The sequence below is a fragment of the Hipposideros armiger genome, unplaced genomic scaffold, assembly GCF_001890085.2.
Source record: "Hipposideros armiger isolate ML-2016 unplaced genomic scaffold, ASM189008v1 scaffold_115, whole genome shotgun sequence".
In the NCBI taxonomy this organism is placed as follows: domain Eukaryota; kingdom Metazoa; phylum Chordata; class Mammalia; order Chiroptera; family Hipposideridae; genus Hipposideros; species Hipposideros armiger.
Genome location: NW_017731465.1, coordinates 3,153,961 through 3,179,010, shown reverse-complemented (window position 1 = coordinate 3,179,010; position 25,050 = coordinate 3,153,961). Strand labels below are relative to the sequence as shown.

The window sequence follows — 25,050 nt, the reverse complement described above, 5'->3', positions numbered from 1 at the left end:
GGCAAATGAGGAATTAAGGTTGCAGGTGGAATTAGGATTGCTGATCTTAAAATGGGGAGAGTACCCCGGATTGCCCAGGTGGGCTCAATTGACAAGGGTCTTTAAAAGTGGGAGAGGGATAGAAGAGGCATCAGAGGGAAGCAGCATGAGGACTCAGCCCAGTGTTACCGACTTTGAAGATGGAGAAATGGGGTCCCGATTCAAGGACAGCAAGCAGGCCAGGCCGACACCTGACTTTAACCCAGTGAGACTCAACTTCAGATGTCAGACTTCCAGAGCTGTAAGATAATACATCTGTATTGTTGTAAGCCACAACGTTGTGGTAATTTGTTATAGTAGTAATGGAAAACTAACACATTAATCATTTGCTGAGAGCATTACTACCCCTGAATAATTAGATGACAAACCAACTGGGGTTTCATCGTCAAGCCTTTATCCCCATTCCCACTTTCCTTTTGGACACTATTAACATCACCATTAAGATATGGGTAGGGACTTTAGTCTGTTGTGCTCAATTTTATGTTGTATTAGCAGAGCTTCGAGAGGACGGCTTAATGCCATGGGTAATCTGACCAGGAGGTAGGAGTGCTTTCAGTTACCCATGCTTTCCCCAACTCTCAGTGATGACTATTTTGTTTTCTATTTGCATTCCAGGAAAGAACAGAAATAAAGTAGCAGGTGCATTGAGGCTTGAGACCACACTGACATCCTTTTTTTTTTTTTCTACACTGACATCCTTTTTTTTTTCCTTATGGTAAATTAGTTCAGTTTTGGCTAACTATAAAGCATTTGAAGGAATACCAATGCAAGCGTTTCACCATGAAAATAGTGTGCACAACGGGAGTACACTCAGTGGGTGTACTCGTTTGTTAGAGCAGCCATAACAAACTACCACTGGGTGGCTTAAACAACAGAAATTGATTTTCTCACAGTTTTGGAGGCTGGAACTCCAAGATCAAGGTGTCATCAAGGTTGGCTTCTTTTGAGGACTCTCTCCTGGGCTCATAGATGGCCGTCTTACTCTTACATCTTCCTGCTGTCTTCTCTCGCTGTGTGTATGCTCTGTCCTAATCTCCTCTTACAAGAACAGCAGTTGTATTTGTATTAGGCCCATCCATATGACCTCATTTGACCTTAATTATTCTCTTTAAAGGTCCTAACTTCAAACAGTCATATTCTGAGGTACTGGGGCTTAGGACTTCAACATATGATTTTTGGTGGTACACAATTCAGCCCTTATCAGAGGACATAAGGTTATTAAATAAGATTTTTAGGACATATTCAGGAAAGCTAACATAAAAATATTTAACTTCACATGCCATATTTGTGCATAAGAAAAAAATTAAATGGAGTTCAAATGATGATAGTTCTGCAGTAAAGATATGCCCAGATTTTTATAATTAGTTATATAAGGAAATGAGCAAACTGGAATTTATATTAAGCTCTAACAATGATAAAATGAAGCAAGCACAGGAATAAAAATAGTAAACACCATGTTTTAAAATGCATCAATATTTATAAATGTTTGCAGTGACAATCATAGCAATAAAAATGGTAAGCTATTAAAATAATTATCTAAAAAATTATTTCTTGAGGAGAAGGACAGTTGTAGGAACACACACTAATCAACCTGGCTAAAACTGGAAGAGGAAATGTGAAGCTCAAAGGCATTTTTGGAGAAAAAAGTATAAAATTCACAGTTCATTTTTACAATATAAGGATGAGGTCCCTTGCAGTGTCAGTCCTTAAAAGATTAATATTTTCAACATTATCTTAAGATCAATTTGGACTATAAGCATGAGGAAGAATAAGGAACACTTTGTAGAATCTAATTTCTTAGTAAGCACCCGGTTGGGGTAGACTGGTAGAATTCCTCCCTCTCTTGCTCTGTCCCAGCACCAAAACACCAATCCAAACACAAAAACTTGGACTCTAGAAGCATCTGTAGTATCCACAGAAAATAAGTCAGAAAGGAAGGGCACCAAATAGAATTCAAGACTCAAAAACTTGTTTTATCCTTTGAAGATACTTTAATTTTACAGTTATTGTTTAATTAAAAAAACACAGTTGTTTTCAGCATTTCCTAGCTACAGTAGTGTGTAGGAAATTCCATTCTAAACAAAGAAGTAATTAATGAAATAACAATACACCTTAACATTTTACATTGATAGGTTACAAGTTACAAGGTGCTTTCATATACATTATTCCATTTGATTCTTACAACAAGCAGAAAATACAGTCAGTGGGAAAGAAAAATGATGTTGTTTTCAGGCTTACAATGAGTATTTTCAGGCCAATGGGCAGTTAATACAAGAACATATCAAAAACATGACAGCAATACCCACAAGCCACAATATCTTTTTTTTTTTGGTAGGGTGATAGTTTGATATCAATTAGATAGTTAGCATCAGAACAGACATAAGGTTCTCATGATATTCAAATAATTGTAAGAACACTATAAGAGATAAGAAAAAAGATGCCCTAAAACATCACCTTAACAAGATTTATTTCAAAGCATGTTATTCCTTCAAAACGTCAAATAACACAACATGTGAAAGTTAGAAGGGACCTTAGAAACTGCCTAATGGATACGGATAGAGAACTGAGGCCAAGATCAAGCTAGAGCGACAGACCAGGCCTGAAACTCAGATGACTTGACTTTCAGCTTAGGGCTCCTTCCTCTACAATGCCATCTCATTATTTACTGAACAAAAACGTCATTTCTTCTGTTTCAAATAATGTACTCTGAGGTTAAATACTGATTCATGCCACTTATTTCTTATTCAAGTTTTTATATTGTTCCTGGCTAAACTGTGGCAGAAACTGAGAATTTTGTATAATTTTAAGATATTCTAATTCAGTGTACTTGATTCGTTGGAAATAGACTTCCTGGATATATTTAAAAGCTTGCTCATGTCCTTTAAATAGAGAGTAAAATGGAGTGGCTAAATAGCCCTCAACACCAATGTACTGCTGAGTGGTCACCTACCCAGACAGATTCGACAGCAAGTTGTGCTGAAACAGTAGTAATTTCATTTTTAAAAAAATTAGAATTCATAAAAATCTTTTAATTGCTGAAAACAAAAATGTAATAATCAAATTGTCATCCCCATGATTTATTAAAATAATTTTACAATAATATACAACAAAGCTACCATAGGATTTGTAGCACACATATAGAATATAATGATTAGCATGTGTTTGGGTCTAAGTGAAATACAAAAAACTAATTAAAATATTTTGTACAAATGACGTTTTAAATTTATTATGATGATATATTTTTGTTACATCAAACTCACTACAGAAAAGTAGTTCATATTTTTCTTGCACATTTTAAATATAGGTGGACCAAAAGCTGAAATGAGTATCAGCTTATAAATGACAGAACCATGCAGGAACACGTGACAACCAAAAGATGTACAGATTGATGCAGAAAATATCTTGGATTGGCTTTTTCAACGTCTTCAAAGGTTTTATAAGGATGTGGTAGAGATGAAAAGAAGTGGTCAGTGACCTACCTGCACTGATAAGGAAGCAAATAGAATGCTTATATATATTAAGATCAGTTTGATTAAAAAACAACTCATCTTATATGCATGTAAATTGATAATAAAAAATGAACATAGTTTACTTTCAACTATTTTGGTGTGTTATTATAAGATAGGTCACTGACACACAGAGAAAAAAAACCAGTTGGAAAAATTTAAAAGCAAAAAAAATACTTAAAAAACTGAGTTAAGCCATGGATTCTCAACAAACACTGAACTAAATGTGCAAAAGTGCTTGAAATTTCCACATGACCACAAAGTTAAGTCAGTTGGCAAAAAGTATATTAAAAAAAAACTAAACTCCAATGCTAAAATTGTATACGCATGATCACACATTCTATTAACTGAAAGAAATGAGGCTGGAAGTTATTACATGTCTAAAAATATCACACCTCAAAATTAAAATATAATTGTGGCAGTTTTAGAAAGTTTGTCCCTTTCTTCATTGATGAGACATAGGATGAAAGTGAAATTGCAATAGTACCTCTACCTCAGGCTGACAAATATAATTCACCAGAATAATTACCTGGCAACATCTTCCTTTGTTCTTAACTGTGACAAACAGAGCAAAGCAAAACAAACAAAAAAACCTCATTTAAGTAAGAATTTGTCTATCTTGTTTACAAGAATCAAGCCATTTGTTTGATTTAGCAAAGTATCCACATTAATATTCTTTTTAGTTCTTTTCCTTTATGAAATTTACAATGAGACTTATTTGAAAAACTTAAAAGATTTGTCACTTTCATTAGTCATATTCTATTAAAATACTGGTTAAAACCTTTATGGAAGAGTCAAGGTGTAGAAATCTCCGAACTCTTCTCTAATACCTCCAGCAATGCTGGTACCAAGTGAGACAGTGTGGGTGATAATGAACCGTATCATTATTTTTTTCCTGTGAATGAGACACATTTGTCACACTGCACACAGGCTGGTCACTTAATTACTCAAGGGGAGGATAATATAAAGAGTGAAGGGAAATGGAACCCCTGATCTACAGAAATCCAAACTGCTGATCTAGCTACTCTATAATAGTCTATTCAAATTTATTGCCAGAACAGTGAGTTCTAAGGAAGTTATTGTTTTAATTTGTGTACATTTCCCTGGTGATAAAACATTCTAGCCTCAAAAATTCTTAAGAGTTCTGGCAAAACTGAGTCTGAGCTACTCAAAGTAAAAATAATTATTAGAAAGTATATCTTCAAGCCATTGGCCAACACAAATATTGGCAAGAACTACTAAAAGCAAAACTTACCCTTCTGTTCAAATACCACATAGCCATAACACTGCCCATTTGAAACACCAATAAAATAAGATGGAGCACGGTTTGGAGAAACGCTAATGAAAATGAAAAAGGAAGAAATGGATGTAGGTGGAGAGGAGAAAGACAAACCAAAGAGAAGCAGGAAAGTTCTAGTCCTGTGTTATGGCACAGACAATGCTTGCTTAGCGGTGCCTTGTTGCAAAGGTGGACGCAGAGCGCACACACAGATGATGGCAATAAAGACTTCACTCAGTCGCTGGAATGAAGGAACTAGGGAACTGCTTCAACAAGGACGGTCTCAGCTCCACCTTCTCTCTCAACAGAGTGCAAAGACTGAGCCTGAGCTCCGATGTCATCTCCTTGCTCACCTCTAAAACTCACTAAATTCTTTTGAACATTTTTCTGTTATAGAGACACGGATTTCTTCTTCTTCATAGTCATCAAAGTTGCTGGTATCTCCAGAACCTCTGAACTTTGGTATGAATGGAGCTTCAACCTACAATTGCGAAAAAGAGAGAAGTAAGTGTGATACTGTGATTTATAATAAGAAATACTTTTGATCTTCATCCAGAGTTCCTGAAAATGCTTGGGGTTTCCTAAGTGTAGAGAGTGGTAAAGGTGTCTTTTGTTATGTTAATAAGGTAGCTTTTGGAAAGACCCCGGGTAATCTAAGGATGGGGGCTGGTTGCCAGGGGTACTAACTTTGTGATTAGAGGACTAAAACCTTCAGCCCCGCCCCCTGACCTTCAGCAAAGGGAGACACGGGCTGGGGATTAAGTTCAATCACCAAGGGCCAATGATTTAATCAATCACGCCTGCTGTCATGCCACCTCCATAAAATCCCAAAAGGACGGGGTTGGAGAGCTTCAGCTTTGGTGAACAAGCGGGGAATTGGGGAGAGTGGCAGGCTCAGAGAGAGCAGGGAGCTCTGAGCCCCTTCCTACATGCCTTGTCCGATGGCTCTCTCATCTGGCTGTTCCTGAGTTATAGCCTCTCATAATAAACTGGTAATGTAGTAAGTAAAGTTTCTCAGGCTTGAGCACATTAATCTAACCCCAAGAGGGGTTTGTGGGAACCTTCAACCTAAAGCACTGGTGACTAACTGGACTTGTGATTGGTGTCTGACATGGTGGTGGTGGTGGTGGTTGGGAGGGGAGGAGTGGAGGGGGGTGTCCTGTAGCACTGAGCCCTTACCCTGTGGGGTCTGACAATATCTCCAGGTTGATAATGTAAGTATTGAGTTAATTGCTTGGTGGTATGAAAAAAAGCACACACATTGGAACAAGGAAAAACAAATGCCTGAGAGTTTCCTAGCACTAAGGAAAACAAGCTCCTGCTATTACTACTTGGTAGGTAGCATCTTTAAATGCCTCTAAGTCCCTAAAAGATAACAGCATTAGAAAAAGCAGCAAACAGAAGGTTTGCTATTATTCTCAACATTTTAATTCAAGGAATAATACAGAACAACACAATACTTAAGAGATTTCTAAGATAGTTAACTGTTGGCATCAAAATGCTGGCACTGAAGGTTATAAAACTCCAATTTTTCCTTTATCAGTTCTTTATTTCTTAAAGCCTTTATTTTTCTACCCCCTTTTCCTTTATTCCTTTCTCCTGAGGTTACAGATAATTCTTAGACTTACTTTTAACCTCCTTCCTTTTTAAATTCCCAAGTTTATTTTGTTTAAAATATCAGACTATCAAAACTTTCTGGGAAGTTGGAAAAACCATATCTCTTTTAGAATTATAGAATTATTAAAATCTGAACATTTTTCTCTTGGGGTTCTAAAAGTAAAATGTTTTTCCATTATTTAAAATAAGGTCTTTATAAAATTGTGTGCTGTCTTGACTATGTTTGAGGAAAAGATTTTAAATGCTGAAAAAATAATACGACAATTTGCACAGCATTGATACTGTTTACAAATAATTACGCACACAGCTATGTCATGTATTCCTCAATATAACAATGTCAGAGAGCCAGGGCAGGCACCCTTATTCCCATTTTACAGATTATAAAACAGAAAGTTGACCAAATTCACATGACGAGTCAGTGGCTGAAGCAGGTCTCAACTTCATGACTTCCACTACGGGTCCAGAGTTCTTTCTAATATCCGCACCAGTAGTCTCCAAAGTATTTTGATTTATATGACTTTTAATAAAACATTGCATATACATCACCAATATATGTACAGTTATTTATTTATGAATTATTTATATGCATGACTATACTAAGACATACATACAAACAAGACATTTAAAAAGAATAAGGTAACGAGAAAGTAGGAATGGAAAATCTAATATCGTCTTCTTGGTTGCTAGCTAGTTGCCTTGCACGAGCTGCTTTAGGGAATGGACTGCTGTTTGCACCAACGAGGATAATGAACTAAGGAGACAGTTGCCTCATGTCTAGTCAGGAAGCAATTTAGGGTCACGTGATTGGTACCATCATCTCAAGAGAATGGCTGTCCAGTCTGAGTTGTCCAGGCTATTTTCTTGTTTCTTGTCTTTCTGCTAGATGTCTTTGGCTAGTTCACTGTTCACGAGCACTTGGTCAGAGAGTTAAAAAAGACTATGAAACTATTCAAATATATTATTATAATTTTTGAACTGCTGTGCATAGTTATAATTGAGACAATGTTAAAACAAATGGCTACGTTAAAGTACTGCGTTATTTCTATTTGTAAATTATCCTGGGATTCCCCAATTCCATTTCTATTGATAATCAAGGTTTGCTGTCGATCAATTTACCCAAAACTATAACCTGTTTGCTACTTTATGGCAGATAAGTTGTTTACTACCTGGGATAAGTCAAGCCCTTTGGAAAGCACATGAACTCTAAATGAGCAGTAGCAGCTTAGTTCTATACCATTTTAAGAATAATTATTAAAAATACAATACATGATGTGCATAGATTAGTAAATGTTTGCTAAGTAACAGCAGAAATTTTTATTTCTAAATATAATATGAAAATATTCAAAATATAGATCTTTAAAATACTAAAACAATGAACAAACCTTAAGCAAATCTAATACTACAAGTACATACAAATGTAGTGTTAATAACAATAAATATAACAATAAAGATAATATAAACAGTGATAATACAAAGGGATATGGATGATTTTATAGGAAAATATACATTTCTAAAACTGGCTTAAGAAAAGGCAAAAACTTGAAGAGACCAAGAATTAGTTTGTTAAAACTTCCAAGGAATAAATACAAGATGATTCCTATATTCCTTTTATCTCCTAAATAATAAAAAATATGGAAATTTTCCAGATTCATTTTATGAATCCACATAATCTCAACTCCAAAAAAAAATAGACTATGTGTGAATAAAACTTATGACTATGGAAGTAAAAAATCATAAATAAAATTTTAGCAAATTGATTTCAGGCAGATATTAATAATAACCCATAACTAAATGGTGTTCACCTCAGGAATGTGAGGCTATCTCACCAACATACTTTATCATAGTACCTTGTTAAAGAAGATAAAATACAATACACTAGGAATCAAGAATATTTCCTGAACCTGATCAAGAACACTTATCCAAGACAAAGAGCTAACTTCATATTTGATGGAAAGACATTCCCATTCCAAACGAGAACACAACAAGAAGCTCAATAGCTCCACTGTTTTAAACCACTATTCTAGGCATTCTAGAATAGATAATAAAACAAAAGAGAAATAAAATATAAAAATATTGATAAACAAGAGGCAAATGATACCTCTGCTCCCTGCAATTATCTGTCAATAAAACCCAAGGGAATCACTGAAAAATCTATGGAATTCAATAAAAGAATTGACTAAGGTGGCTAATTACAATAGAAACATAGAAATCATATGTTTTCCCCTGTATTCTACTGTAATGGGAAAACAAAGACATTCATAATAGCAACCAAAATATAAATTTAAGGAATACCTTTAAGAAAGAAATTGGATTTGCATGGGGGAGGTGTTTCTAAAACTTTACTGAATGGGAGAAAATATTTGAATAAATGTAGAAACATTACATGTTCACGATGAAGAATTCTCAAGATTTTTGTTCTCTTCTAGTTAATATACTGTAATCCCAATTAAGAGTCCCAAATACAATATAAATATTTAGAAAGACCAATAAAATGGGGGAGTTATTGTTTAATTGATACAGAGTTTCAGCTTTGCAAGATGGAAAGTTCTGGAGATGGATGGTGGTGATGGCTGCACAACAATATGAATATACTTAATACCACTGACCTGTACACTTACAAATGATTGAAACAGTAAATTTGATGTGTATTTCACGACAATAAAAAAGCTGGAAAAATATTGAATTATGAAATTCTTTTTCATGAATATTTATAAGAATTCCACATATTAAATACAAGTATTTTGAAACTGAAAAAAAACCCCACATTGTAAAGCTACATAGAATGGTATATTGTACAGTACAAGAATAGACAAAAAGAACTCATAAGAAATAAAGTTCTGAAACAGACTGAAGTATATAATAATATTAATAACATTGGAATTTCAAATATGAGGCCAAATAAACATTATTCAACAAATGCTGAGAGGACAATTGGCTCATTATTAGACGACGACAACAAAAAGAAGTACTAAAAGAAAATATACATTAAATAAGTCACTGAAACAGAATTGTGTAGGAGGTTGTTAATTGTAATATTAATGGTCTGAAGCCTGATTATGACTATATAAAACATAATTCAACCTCAAAAATAGAGCCTGGACTAATCTATGTAATCTTTCTCCCCAGACTACTCTTCCTTTTGCATTCTCTACCTTAATCCAAATTTTAAGGATCAGGAAACTAATGCTTTAGAGATTTTAAATATTTTGCTCAGTACCACACTGCTAATGGTTGGTTGAGCTGGGATTCAGGCCAATGTCTACCTAACCCCAGAGTTCATGCTCTTTGCTGCCCTTTGAGGCAGACTTCCTTCTCCAAAAATGCTCAAAGCACAAGTTAAGCACACGATATGTTAAAATCTATAAAAATCTTATGAAACAATGTATTGTTCAGTGGTTTGGGGCTTCATTTTAATAACCTTGTTAAAAGGTCTTTAAAGGGGTAATGTGATCCTGGAATTAGAAATTTAAAGAACTTGGAATCAAATATAGGTGTCACTTAGCAGCTATATGATTATGTTTAAAGTAGTTAACCTTTCGGAGCTGATTTTCTTACCAGTAAAATGGGGAAAATGGTACCACCTATTCCATAGGATTACTTCAAAGATTAAAATGAGAAGTTACAGAGAGTTTCTTTTAATTAATTATAAAGTACTATACTGAGCTAGAAAATTTAGAAAAAATATGAAACTAGACATACTGGTGATCACATTGTAAGATATATAAACATAGAAGCACTATGTTATACACCTGAAACTAAGATATTATGGTATGTCAGCTATACTTTAATAAAAAATAAATAACTAAAATTAAAATAAATAACAATAGAAAATAATATGAAATGTTTATGAGATCTAAAATCTATTTTAAACTGTGAAGGACTTTGTTCATGAATACATAACATATCCAGTTGAGATAACGATGCTAACAGCTATTTCGTGAATTTAATGGTTAGAGAGTTTCTGAGACCCTCTTATGAAATGCAGAAGGTGTGCTACACTCACACTGTTTTGGGCTTGCTAAATTTTCTATTTGCTGCATTTAAAAAAAATTTAATGTTTTGTTTTTATAATCTTTTATAAAATATATAAATTCAAAAAACTGCGATTAATACTTAATTAGAGCATTTACATTTTTTTCCCCTAAGGAAATTCAATCATGTGGCTGCACAGCATTCTTAAAAATGGCAAGTCTGAAACATTATAAGTTTTGGTTTTATAAAAAAATTAATTATATTCAAGATGAAAATACTTTATTAATACAAATTATCTTTAACCAGGTATTTAAGAAGCAAAGAGAGAGATAAAGGTAATTCAGCACAGTAAAGTCTTTCCTTGAATGTTTCAATTTATTACAAAGATGAAGTGATAAAGGCTGAAAAATATCTGATGAATTTAGCAATTAAATGTTATTAAATCTGCCTGTGTGCCACTTCTGGGTTGGAGACTATATTTGTCTCCAAAGACATAATGTCTTTTGAATGTGGCTTCATGTCAGTTTTGAAATGCAAACCCTTAGGACATTGTCTAATGTACAATTACCAGGGTATTGTGAAGAGTTCGAGGCATGAGGAAGAAAAATTTAACAAGGAAAACATTTCAGATTGATGGTCATAACGGAATATATACTTTCTCTTTTATCAAGGAGAAAACTAATTTTTAAGTTGTGGGATATAAAGATCCTTTAAGTTTTGCATAGGATTGATTTAGAAAGTAAAAAAAAAATTAAAACCATGTGCTAAATTGAAAATATTTTCACTACATATATTATTTATTTGTATTTCTATTTTTTAATAATTTTTTATTTCTCAATTGCAGTTGGCATGCAATACTATATTAGTTTCAAGGTGTACAACATAGTGATTAGACATTTATATAACTTATGAAGTGATCACCCTGATAAACCTCATATCCATATGACACCATACACAGTTATTACAATATTATTGACTATATCCTCTATGTTATACTTTACACCCCATGAATGTTTTGGAGCTACAAATTTGTACTTCTTAATTCCTTCCCCTTTTCACCTATCCCCAAACCCCCTCCTATCTGGCAATCATCAAACTGTTCTCTGCATCTATGAGTTTGTTTCTGTTTTGTTTAAATACCAACTTAAAAAAAAGCTTTGAAAATTAAAGAAAGAAAAGACTCACCTTCCTCTGGTAAATAGCAATCCAATCTGTTGTGGCAAACCACTTGTGGGTTTTTATATCACTCACGCCATTCTTTAGATTTCCAAACCGCTTTGTCAAATCCACCTGCAGCAGGTTCCTTAGGAGGTCCTTGAGATCTGAACTGAAGTGCGATGGGAATCGAACCTGCACAGACACACCACGTGGTAAAACACATTCCAAGATTCATGATATTTCTGTTTTGATTTCAGAAAGGTTTTTTTTTTTATTTTTATGGTCATAAGTTATTATATAAACAAAAACATGTAGTGATGACCTTCCAATACTTTTAACTACACATTTCAGTCCCCATAGTAATCTTAAAGAAGATAATTATTTGGATGAATGAACTAAAACTGTTCTCTGAGGGCCTTGTTTTGGTCATTGTTATTAACCTCTTTAATAACATGCACTTCTTTCCAGAAAAATGTGCATAACATACTTTCCCAGTGATGTCAAAAGTTTAACCCATTTTTAAGAGAGACCCTTTGGCTCCCTCATTATAAACCTCCATCTTAGAGATACACAAATTTAAACTTTTAATTTAAATAGAAAAAGCAGCATATAAAGTTATCAGTATGCACATTTTGAAAAGAGATTATAAACAGGAAGTCTAAAAATGATTATAAAAACCCACACTGCCTTTCACAGCATATGAAACTATTTTTCATTTATTAATGGGTGATTTTAAAGCATAATTCTGCTGGTATGCAACAGTGTAAAAATGATTTAGATTGGTTTAAAAGCATTTTCCACCTACTAAATTACGAAGACTTTACAATTAGTTGACCGGCCTTTAGCCTTAAAAACAAACAAAAAACCGAAAATAACTACAGATGTTATATATTAGGCAATCAATAAAATAATGTATCATTCACAGGAGATCTAAGTTTTTTTATTTTTTTTAATTTTGTTTAAACACATTCTTCTCCTCTAACTCTCTACTCCAACTGACTCCCAGTTCTCACTCTTTTATTAATATGGGCACTGAAGTGATGTAGTACTTAAATGGGTACTACTAAGCGATGATAGTAACAGAAATAGCTGCATCTATTCCTCCTTACTCCTTTCCTTCATTACTACCACCTCTCCACTATCCTTTACAACTTGTTGCTCTCTTCCTCGTTACACATGCAGGTATGTGTGTACATGTATCTAAGTATGTAGCATATATTTGCATGTACACACACATGCACTTTCATTGTAATCCCATTGTCCTACTATGCACAACTTGGTCCCATTTCATATTCTCACCCCCACTAAACATAAATGCTATTTTCTGGGTTATCATGGCCTCAACTTCAAACTAACTAGAGACCTCTGTTGAAAATGCTTTAAAGGGTTAACAGCCCTGTTTCTGAACTCCTTGCATTCTTACTTCAGCTCTCTACAAGTGCCGCCATCACCTTCTAACTTGAATAGTGCATCATTACATTAGCTCAGTTGATCTTCACAATGCATTCATTCATTTAACTATTTGTGTATACTGTAGTATTTGTGCATGTGTGTCTCCCCCAAACTGTGAACTCCTGGAGGGAAGGAACTGGGCCATTTTTGTGTTTTTACTCCCAGAATTTACTACATCATTTCAAATAATGTAGTTACTTATTGAGTATCTACTATGTACCAGGCACTGTTCTAGGTGCTGGATATACAGCAGTGAGCAAAAACAAAGTCTCTGATTTCATGGAACTTACATCCTATTTAGATGTGACATACTCAGTGAATATGGTATTAAATCTGTTCTAAAGATGGAGAAATTAAGATTCAGAGACATTATATAGCTTACCAAATCATTAGACTATAAAGGGCAGAGCTCGGACTAGATGTGTAGCCTTATGATTCCTAGCTTCATGAATTTTGCTCATCACACTGTCTTCAAACATATAGAACTCCTTAATTTATACTCTGACATCTAAAAATCTCAACGTACTTGATGTATACACTCATGTTCTCAAAGTAGAGTTAAATCATTAGCATGCAAAGCTAGATTCTATGGCAATGTGAGATTCATAACCACAATCTTTTGACTGCCACCCTCATGCTGTTCTGTGAATAAACGTTTCTCAAAGTGTGGTCCTGGGACCCACTTCCATTGGAATGAACTGGGAGAGTACAGGATAAAAACGCAGATTCCTGGGACTGAGTTCAGATGATGGGGACATTGAATCTGAAAATCGGAGCTTCTGTCTCCAAGTGATTCATATGTACATGAAAGCTGGAGAAGCATTATTTGCAACTCTATTCATTTCTTTATGCAGAAATTCTTTTTTCTGCTAGTGATAGATAAAAAAAAATTTAATGTAAATAAACTAAAACCATTGTCACACCAGAGGAAAGCTAACATTTGTGGCAAGCAACCAATGACTATTTGAAGGTTGAATAACTAATAAATGACCAGGATTTGAAGTCAACTCATGAATGAGCAACTAGAAGCCCATTTTTGCAAAGCCTGCATTATCACATTATAGAGGTTTTATGTTTGTAAAAAAAAAAAAATGTGAACTACCACCTTCTCTAGGTTTTACTTCTGACACAATGGCTGATTTGAAGTTAGGCACCGTGCCCAACAGTTTATATGCACTGGCTCATAAAATCCAAAACACAACACTGAGGTTAAGTATGATCCCCATTTTTAAAGGTGATGCAATTGAGTTCTACAGAGATTAGGTAATTTTCCTAAGACTACAGAGCTAATAAGTGGTAGAGCTGTAATTCAAAAGCAGGTACTTGGACTCCAGGGTATAAACTTTTAATTATTCTATACTATTTCCAATGATTCAATAATCTGAGGATAGTTATTGTCAGGAACTTTATAAAAGACTGAAATTTTCATCTTAAAATATTTGCAGCACATTTTCTAATTTATCCTCATTGGAGTAAAAACTAGGGAAAATAGGATATTAAAAAGGCACGCTGTCTACTTGAAAAAATATGAAGTTTATCTATACAGTGGCTATATTATTTGTTTAGATTCCAAAGAAATCACTTATCTGAAGTAGACCTATCTTGGTTTAGAATAGAGAATGTGTGAACTATTCAAGGTAAAGTGTCAGTTACTCTCCCCTTCATGGTGTTCAGAAAGGCGGGCAGTAATGTACTACATGTAAATCATCTTCTGAATTCAGGTAATTTATCTGTAACAAATGAGAAATATGCATACCTAAATAAAGTAGTTTTTTATTTTGGAATACAGATAAAATGATGGTCTTGAATTAGTTAATGTGTGTGCCTATCTGTTTAATCTTCAGAACAGTGATGCTCAAATGGGGAATAGTAGTGGGGGGCTGTGATGGTAGATATCAGAATCACTTGGGAACCTTTACAAATTAAAAACATCCTCCTCATGTCCACATCACACCCTCTTCTTCCCCAGAGATTCTGATAGGTAGCCCACACTCTCATAGTAAGCCATGCAAATGATGGGAATCTGTCATAGCCTTAAAGCATATTGGGGGAGAAATAATGGGAAGTATTGTGAAAGCATTTTTTTCCATGACTGTTCTCCAATGTAATCAGAAATATAATCTCTTTGTTCACTGAACTTTTCAAAGAGCTATGTTGATTCATCAAACTGAAACTAGCAAAAAAAACCCAGAAAATAATTTAAACAAAATTATGTGTTATATTTTCAAGAGTAATGCAGCCATGTGGAGTTGCTGTGAAAACCAGAACTGATTCTTGTTATAAAGTATATGACACGGAGGCATGAAATTTAAAGACTATATTCAGAAACACAGCATAAGTATTTCTGGGATAAGGCATAGTTAATGCAGGAATTATAAGACTTTTCTATCAACTATGCATTTCTAAACCTGAACCTTAATATTGCATGAATAATTTGACATTTAAATAACACCGCCTCTGTTTTTTAAAGGCAAAATATGTGTAGGAGAGAATCTAACAAGCTGATTGATCATCTTTCTGTGAATTTAAAAATACCAGCTTGAGTTAAAATATTGTAATAGAGAAAGTACTTAATAATCTGATGTTCAAATATATGTATTTTAGCGAATTATTCACTTCATTAAATACACTTTAGTTTAACTTTGATAAGGCATCAATACCTATAATCTTTATAACATGGTTTCAGGATGGAAAATACAATTAACATAAAATAAAGCAGGAAATAATACATGTTTTAAAAAATTAGAAAAACAATTGTGAATAAAAAGTATAGTCTCTTAAATGATGTATTGTATCATTAAAATCATTACAAATTTTAAATATAAATATAGGATCCATAACTAATTCAAAATTGGACTTTTAATGACTAAGTTAAAACAGTTTAAAAACAAGTTAGTCTCCTATTTGGCTTTTAGCTACTAAGCAGAGAGACAATAATATTTTTGTAATGTGGAGAGCCATATCTTCTAGTTTGAATTTGAGTGTTGAAGCAGATGGTTTTACTGGGAAAAAATGAATACTATTTTCTGTTCATGTAATACAAATCCTAGAGATCATGAATTACAATATTCTGCTTTCATGAGTTCTATTTCATTTTATTTTTTTGAATTTTTATGAGTTTATTTAAATCAAACTGATAACATATGCAGGGTGGGTGCAAGATCTCAAATGCTCCCTTTTGAGTTCTACTTTAAATGGGCAAAGGAAACAAGGAATGAAAATAACTTTATATTTATTATATGGGAAGAGATAACCTGGCACCTTTAGTTACCCTATGGCACCCTAACATATTTCTAAATAAATGAAGAAAAAAAATCAGATACTGTGATATAAAATTTTATGTTGCTACTCGTATAAGGTGACTAAGATTTTAAATTGCTATGATTTTAGAATGTATGCAGATCTAAATTTTAAGCTAATATTGGTTCCTAAATGTTAAAGTTTGATATGAAATAAAAACTTATTCATAAAAAGCTGAAGAAAATTTACACAATGTAGAATGACTGGCAAGCTGAGGCCAGTTCATAGAGATAAAGATATACTCATTTTAGCTAAAGCAATTTTTCTAAGTAAATGAAATTTAGTTGTGACAGCATCCTTGTCAGATAATTTGATTCCTTTTATGAAGTTAAGCACAAATAAAAGCAATATAGTAAAGATTCAGGAAATTTGTAATTATCAGCAATTAAATTATTTGGAAGTATTATGATTTCTGCATTCTTAGTCTTTGTATTGGTAAAATATGCTTCTCCTATTCAATGCTTTTAAGTATTTTAGTTCTCTCATCATCCTTTGGTTCTTATTCTCCCTTGAAATTTTACATAATCCCTTCTCAAATGCTTAAAAAATAAATCACTGCCTTGTTTGTTAATTTTCTTGATGTTTTCTTTTGTTCATCTACAAAGTTCTTTTACTGTGACTGACTTCAATATTCTGCTGAGTGAAAACAATTACAAACATAAAAAACCTGAAGCTGAGAGATCTACAAAAGTCACAAGGGCAGCAGTGATACTTGAGTAAAATAAATATAAATACTTCATTCTGCCTTTCTGTATTACCTCAGAGTAAATCTTTCAATACCTAGCTTTAGTTTACTTATCTGTCAGAGGTATTTATTTTTTACAAAACTTTCCAAAATAAAATACAGTTAAATATAACTGAAAATCTTGAGATCCCTGGAGACGGCATATGCACTATGACATATGGGACATACTGTGTTGAGATGCAGATTTTAGGTGGTTGGATAGACTCATTTTTTCGGTATCTTATTCTCACAGCCCAGCTATGCAGCATCCATGATTTAAATTTGGGTCTTGTAAAAAAGATAACTTACTAGATTATGGAGATGCAGGTTACCTTTTGAATATCCAACATTGTAAATTTTAAGTTTCATTGATGCTGAAGATCAGCTTTCACACTAAATGGAGACTGTGAGCCTGGCCGAGATACAAGGAAATAAAGATTTTCCTTTATCTCCTTCCAGATTCTTTAGGTTGGTTAGGCTATTCTCTACCTTTAAAGGCCACACAATATAAAACGAGACAAAACAAAAAAGCAAATAAATAGAATAGTAAATCTACTCATGTTTAAGAAAAATTAATGTTAATCCCATATTTGCAAAACATCAGTTGCATTTAAGGTTTTTAAGTTTTGTTTCTATAGTTCCATGTTACCCACTAGGATTGCCATACATGTTAATATGTGGAATAGTTGACCCTCACTTTTCAATGAAGTGTAAACTTTATGCTGATGAACCTGCCTGTTTTGTTTTGTTAGGTGCCTGCAACTTACTTTCTTCTAATGATATCTGTACTTGTTGGACTATTAAATTACAATGCTCTTGGCTTTGTTTTGGTCCTGTTTTACTATTTTGACCTTAAACCAAGTCCAAGTACCAATGTTGGCTATTGCAAGGGATTCTGTTTATTCTTTCAACATACAACCCTAGGGAACAGAAGGGATATTTTCATTTTAAGTTATGTTGTCAAAGTCAGTAGGTGCATTGTCTCTAGGGCTGTGAACCTGTAAGTTCAAGTTAATGATTAGGTGACAAGTTGACATTGAGAATGTCCTTTCCCTGATCAAAAATGAATAAAGACTTTTTAAACAAACAAACAAACAAACAAACAAAAAAGTTCAATGGCAATTACAATCAACATGAACAATTGTTTATATAATGTCTATGGATTTCTATCTCAAAAATATCTTTTTTTTTGTGACTATTACAAAAGTTTATTTAACAAAAAAGTTCAACATGAAAATGTACATGACCTGATTTTTATATTGTAGTAAAACAGCAGCTGTGGTGAGGGGACATGTGGAAGCAGTTAATTTCTTTGGCGAACAAAGCCATTCTTTATACTCGTTACAAGGCTTCTAACAGGATGATACTAGTTCCTCAAATTACCACCATTCCAATGTTGTTCTGTTGCCCACTAGTTGCCACTTCCACACATTCATCTATCACAAGGTTCATAAGGGATCAAATCCCCACAATATTCCTTGGACATGTCTGCCACCATTTAACTTCAACGACAACTTCTTGTCCGTAAATTTTTTCAACTCGGGAGGGTGAGCTTTGCTCATGGTGCCTACTCATTAAGCTCAAAGAAGCCTTCAAATGGAATTCCTCAAAAATATCTTTTATATTTGCTTTCAATTTTGTGGTGTTTGACATAGTTTAAACAAGAAGTCTCTCATGGGAAAGCAAGGGCATATAAAAAAAGCCCCTAAAACATCTCTCCAAGGAGATGTCCATGTGAAATAATGAACAATTTTTATTAATTTAAAGGAATACTAAGAATTAGGGCTATGATTTTCTATTTTGCAAATGATAAAAATACTAAAAATTACCGTATTTGCCGGCGTATAAGACGATTTTTTGGCGCTGAAAAATATGCCTCCAAGTGGGGGGTCGTCTTATACGCCAGGTACACTTCAGATAGACTGCCCATAGTGCTTGCCCCGTGCCATAGTGGCCTCCCGATGCCCGCCCACTTCATTCCACATACCGTTCAGGCATCAGCAGTGCTGCTGGGTGTATGCTCGGCTGTTATGCGAGTTTGCTGTTATGCGATTTTACCACACTTGCAAAATCGCACACAGCCGACCATATAACAAACTCTGTATTTTGAATGGAAATGTTAGGGGGTCGTCTTATACGCCGAGTCGTCTTATACGCCGGCAAATACGGTAAAAACGTTTTATGTTGCTAATCTGTTTGTAAAACTGTCCTTTTTTCTAAGCGATTTCGAAGATTTAACACTTATCCTATCTTTAATGAATACTAGATAACAAGGGCAGCAACTATGGATATTCCCATTTTTTCCCAACTTAGGGTAATATTTTGATAATATCAAATGGTTTCAATCTACAAAGCTTAAAATTCATGCATAGAAATAATGAATAATAGAATAACAAAACATATTGCTTACCTTTCCAGAAACAATCTTTTCATAAATCTGAATTGGTTGGTCTGCAAAGAATGGGGGGTAGCCAGCTGCCATTTCATAGATTAACACTCCTAATGCCCACCAATCCACTGCCTTATTGTAGCCCTAAGAAAACCAACACCAAATGCAAACTATCAATTCACTCAGAAGAGAATGAAGTCATAGCTAGCGTCAAAATGATCTTCAAGCATATGAAAAAAATTTAAAAGCAGTTACTGAGCAGCTATTGAAGATGGAATAAACAATGAACAAAATGTATAAGGTCACGTTTAAACTGAACGAAAGGGAGACTTTCCAAATATTGGAAGTGGATATTAGAAAATATGATTAAATCTCCTTCCTAAAATCATTAAAAATATTATAGACAACAACATATCCCCTATTTAATTGGGATAATTTAGTTGTCGCTCAACAATAGGAAGGAGTTGGACCAAATTATCTCTTAAAGCCCATTCCAGCCCAATTCTTATATCAGAATTTTCCAGAGAATACTTAGGAATGTCAAAAGTTTTGAAACAAACCAGTAGACATTGGACTTCATAATAAACAGTGTGGCTGACTGCAAAATACTCTATATTGTTGGATTTTAGGAGGGTAAATATACTAAGTGTAATCTTATCCACTTCACAGGATCTTATGAAAGATAAAAGTTTAATTTGGAATCTAATAAATGTAAATATTTAAATATACTTCACTTTAGCTATCTACTGTTTGCTTCTCATCTCTAAAAGGTATACAGAAAAGGTAATTAATTCATGAGGTTTTGCAAGAACTATATCAAATGAAAGGAAATAGCATGTATAAAAAGTGCATTGTGAACCAAATGTCCAATGCTAAGGTTATTTTTAATTGGGTTGCTTTTTCATATTAAATTTACTAAAATTAAGATGCAGGAGTATTTACAGAAAATAAGAATAAAATGTTAATGTGTTCACATAAAGTCTGTTAGCAACTATGATCAGTGTCAATTGGCAGAAAAAGATTATGAAAAAAGAAAAAAAATTAAAAATAACTTGATTATGGAGAGCAAGGAGCTGAGTTCAATGAGCCAGATATTTGGTTTGCCTGCAAATGTATCCTCTGATTACCTTCACCACTCTCTACATGCCAATTCTTTTGTCAAAATTCTAGTTTTACAAACTAGTTTTCAAATTATTAGCTAAAAGACAATACTACAATATAGAGATTTTCTTTTCCTTTTTCCTGCTTCTGTATGTTTTTTAAAAAGGAGGGTCAGCAGGTATAATAGAAATAGCACTTTGTTTTGCTAATAGAAATGGGCATCAACTTGTTTAACTCTTAATTTAACTCATTAGTACTATCACTCATTACAATATTTTTGTTATAATTAAAGCATGTAATGTTGAACCAGGTCCTTTTACTAAACTTTGATTTCTGTGTTTTAGATTGTGTGCTAATGTTCATAATAAATGTGCCAGATGTTTTTAATACTCTAGGTATAGAGAATGAAAACAAATCAATAAGAAAAACTAAGTTACAATAGATAAATGGGCAAAGAACATGAAATAATTCACACACACACACACACACACACACACACACACACACACACACAAAGAAATACCAAATGGCTATAAGGACTAAAAATCTAATCAAAGACAGGAGACTTAAAATATCATTTATTACCTCTTAAATTAGTAATGATTTTAAAAATAAGAACACCCTAGAGAGAGAGTGGTGAAACAGGCACTCTCATATACTCTGGTGGGAGCGTAAAACATTAGGATCTTTTTGGAAAGCACCTGGCAATATATATATATCGAGAGCCTTAAGAATGTTTACACTCTTTGACCCACTAATTCTACTTCTAGGAATTTATCCTAAAAAAAATAACTTGTAATGCAGAAAAAGCTTTATGCACAAAGACATTTATCACAGCTATTTATAATAGGAAAAAAAGGAAATGACCTGAATATTCAGCAATAGAAAATGACAAAATATTTTGTGGTTATATTTGCAAGTAAGTCATCAGAGTGATATTTGCATGCTTGTCATTCACATGAAAACTGCTGACAATAAAACTGTACATTCGCTATATCTCAACTATGATAACATGCATAGCAAAAATATATTAAAGTGTTTTTTTAAAAAAAGGTTGCCTCTGGGTGGTAAGATTATAGTTTTCTTATTGTTTTTTTATATTTTTCTGTTGTTTCCAAATTTTGTATGATGAACATTTATTTTTACAATATAGATACACTTTTAAAGTTTTCGCCCTTACTCTATCATATTATTTAAGTGTAGTTAAGGAAAAAATGTGTTTTTTTCAATGATATTTAGATTACAAACAACTATAAAGTTAAAGATTTAAATTATGAAAGATAATGAGAGAAAGCTGAGAGAAATCTTTTATTTTCTCTAATACTTCTATAGGTTAGACAAATTTCCACTATTCAGGGGTAGGTATTCAGTTTGTAAATACTGAGGCACATGTCTCACCCCTTCTCTTTCCTTGCTCCTGTTTGTGCACAGTTATTATTAATTTCTCCTTTGCAGCTTTCTCCAGCAAGGGATGGCAGTGGAAAAGAAAACGGAAGTTAAACCATCCTCTTAGATATGATTACAATTTTCTCTCTCCACATTATCACTGTTTGGAGAAGTAGGACTGTCTCCAGTAAGACTATAAGTATTCAAGTATTCAATTGCTGTAATATTCCTATTTTTAGACTAACATTGAAAAAAATTAATTCACATATATTTCTTTCATGTAAGTGATAAAGTTGAAACAAAGGAGGAATGGACAGCTAGTACATATTATCTTTAGATTAGCCTCTTGGTGTAACCCAGAGCAAACCTTCCCCGCCCTCCTGTTATTGGGAAAAATTGTGAAAAGGCTATGCTTTGGGCTGGCTTCAAAACATGGACCTAGGTCAGATTTATTCACATTATTTCTCCTAGATTCAGAATTAAAACTGACAGGGTTTACTGGATTAGTAGCAGACTCTATTTTTTGGTAATTATGCACAGATTCATAATTTAGATTCAATGAAAATGTAACAGATTAATAAACTGTTTTTATAAAAGTCTACACCAATGCATGCCTTATATTTCTACTTCTTCCATAGTGACAGTACAGATATACCTTGCTGAGGATTATTTCTGGAGCCAAATATTCTGGAGTGCCACATAATGTCCAAGTTCTGCCTTTAACTCTTTTGGCAAAACCAAAGTCTGTGACCTGTAAAAGAAAAAAAAAATACTTGTGAACATTTACTATTTCACAATAAATATACTTATTGTACTTAAGTTGAAAGTTTAAAAAAAGGGTTAAAATTAGAAGCAGAAAAAAAATTAAGTCAACGTAATTGAGACTAATTTAGGAGCGCCACTATTTAGTGAATGTAGGTTAACACAACCCATGCTATATAACCTTTCCCTGACCCAAGCAAAGAAGCAAATGAACCCCAAAATAGTTTTAATAAAAATGAAGCAGTGCTAGAAGTGTTCCTTTAGTCGAACAAATCCTCTGCCATTAATTACATCATAAGTGCCAAAGCATTGTAGAGAAAATCTCCTGATAACTGTGTAAAAAGAGATGCTCCCCTGCAATTAATAGTGGAAATGGAAAGAAAACACTGCCCCCAGTCAGTCCAGTATTGGTAGCCAGAGCTCCTTTGGCAGCTGCATTGTAGTGATAAAAAGTATGGACTCTGGAAACAGACTACCTGGGCTCCATTCCGACTCTGCCTGTGTGACCTTGCTCAGCCTTAAAATGAGGATAACCAACAGGACTTACACTTCTTAGGGTTATCAGGGTTAAAAGAGATGATACATGTAAAACACTTGAAATAATGCCTGGCACTAAATGTGTGCTCACAGATTTAGCTATTACTATTTCTTCAGGCAGGAGGCTGTGCTCAGTTTACAGCTACAAATTGCAGGAGATATAAACAGGGTCTATCCTTGATGGGACTTTTTGTTCTCTGTAATAGCAGCAGAACTATAAGCTCAGTTTAAACTATTAGGAAGAAGGAATTGTCTCCATCAAAGAAAAAAAATTCCAGTATTAGTAGTTGTGAAATACATACACCTTCTTACCTAGTATTTTCTCAAATACATCATATATCATGTGTTCAGGTCATACCTGGATATAACCTTGGTGGTCAATTAAGAGATTTTCAGGTTTTAGATCTCTGTAGATGAGGTCTAGTGAATGAAGGTACTCGAATGTCAGCACTATCTGAGCTGCATAGAACCGTGCATGGGGTTCACTATAAAGGAACAAAACATGGATTTCTGTAAAATGGGTTAACACATAGTAATTAGTAGATTATATAAAAAATTAACATGGGATTAAGGTATTTTGAAAGTAAAAAGTGCTTTTTCTTTGAAACGTGTAATGAATCTTGTTCGTTTCCAAATATTTATTACATTTCTAAATTGTCTTCAAATAATGGTTTGATATGCTTAGTAGGCAGCATATATTGAGGAAAAATATCTCTCAAATTGTCACATTTTAAATTATTATTGGTCACAGTAGAAGATATTGATGTCTTTACGATTATGTCTGACCTTGAGGATGATTGAAAAGCAAACGTGCTAATTAGATTGTCGATCAGAGCCATTGCTACTGTTGACAGGTTCCAGCTACATTTCTCATAAATTTCAAGTACTTAAAGAATTTTACTACACAGAAGCTCTTTAACTGCAGATTAATCTGCAGATTAATGCCATTTACCCAGACCATTCCTATTATAAAACTGATATATGCTCACTATAGAAAAAAATATAAAATATTAATGAAGAATAAGACATACCCATAATCCCATCCAGAAACCATAAATACAATCCTGGTGTCTGAATTTCTAAATCTTCTAGTGTGCATATTTACACAGACACATAAACATGGGTATAATCTGTATATTTGTATAAATACACACAGTTCTTGCATGCATAAGTTAGATCAACTGATAGGGTAGTGTAGTTTTGATGCCGCATTCTGAGTATTACTCCAAAAGAATGTACTGACTTTTTAGTTTGAGTTTCTATTTCATCTTCTAGTGTATACACTGAATTCTGCTAATCTGCCTGACAAATTGCAATGACTTTCAGATTTGTGTCCTCAGTGAAAAACTTATCTATGAATAGAATTTCCCTCAAGATGGTTGGCACGAGTTTGATCTGGTAGCACCAGAAATAGAGATTCCAAAAACAGATGAGATGCCAAAAAAATGTATACACATGATTTGTATTCCTCTTTTGTTATCGGTATCTATTGAGTATTACAATTTTAATACAGTTCTTTCCTTTCTTAAAATATGTGTACTTTTTTTGGCACCTTCTGTATACACTGCTCCTTTTGCTTGTCACTATATTTCCTAGCTCCTAGCCTGATACACATCAGGGGCTCAGTAAATATTCATTGAATGAATAAACATGTAAGTAAAAATACATGTGGGGGGGTCAATATTTTATGTTTTTTGAATTCTGGCCCCACCCCAACATTGTAACAATCTACATCCTATGTCGTATAGCAAGGAATGAGGATAAAGCTGTAAAGGGAGATTGGAAGACTCATCCCGGTCATTTATCCCTAACCTTGGAAACATTTGAC

The 25,050-nt window shown here is 33.6% G+C and overlaps 1 protein-coding gene and 1 pseudogene across 12 annotated transcripts in view; both read right to left on the bottom strand.

Annotated features, from left to right (window-relative positions):
- Positions 1-2,007: 2,007 nt before the first annotated feature.
- The window catches only part of PRKACB (protein kinase cAMP-activated catalytic subunit beta), a 109,246-nt gene continuing 86,203 nt past the window's right edge, over positions 2,008-25,050 (bottom strand). For 11 of the 12 annotated variants that reach the window (XM_019647754.1, XM_019647750.1, XM_019647748.1 and 8 more), the window contains 5 exons: positions 23,581-23,707; positions 22,579-22,674; positions 19,458-19,580; positions 11,599-11,763; positions 2,008-5,305 (listed from right to left, as the gene is read on the bottom strand). In XM_019647754.1, coding sequence (XP_019503299.1) covers positions 5,180-5,305; positions 11,599-11,763; positions 19,458-19,580; positions 22,579-22,674; positions 23,581-23,707 — 637 coding nt within the window. In that variant the 3' untranslated portion in view covers positions 2,008-5,179. The remainder of the gene's footprint in view (positions 5,306-11,598; positions 11,764-19,457; positions 19,581-22,578; positions 22,675-23,580; positions 23,708-25,050) is intronic. The other variant, XM_019647751.1, reaches the window with a different exon arrangement.
- LOC109385441 (small nuclear ribonucleoprotein G pseudogene) lies at positions 18,301-18,609 on the bottom strand (annotated as a pseudogene).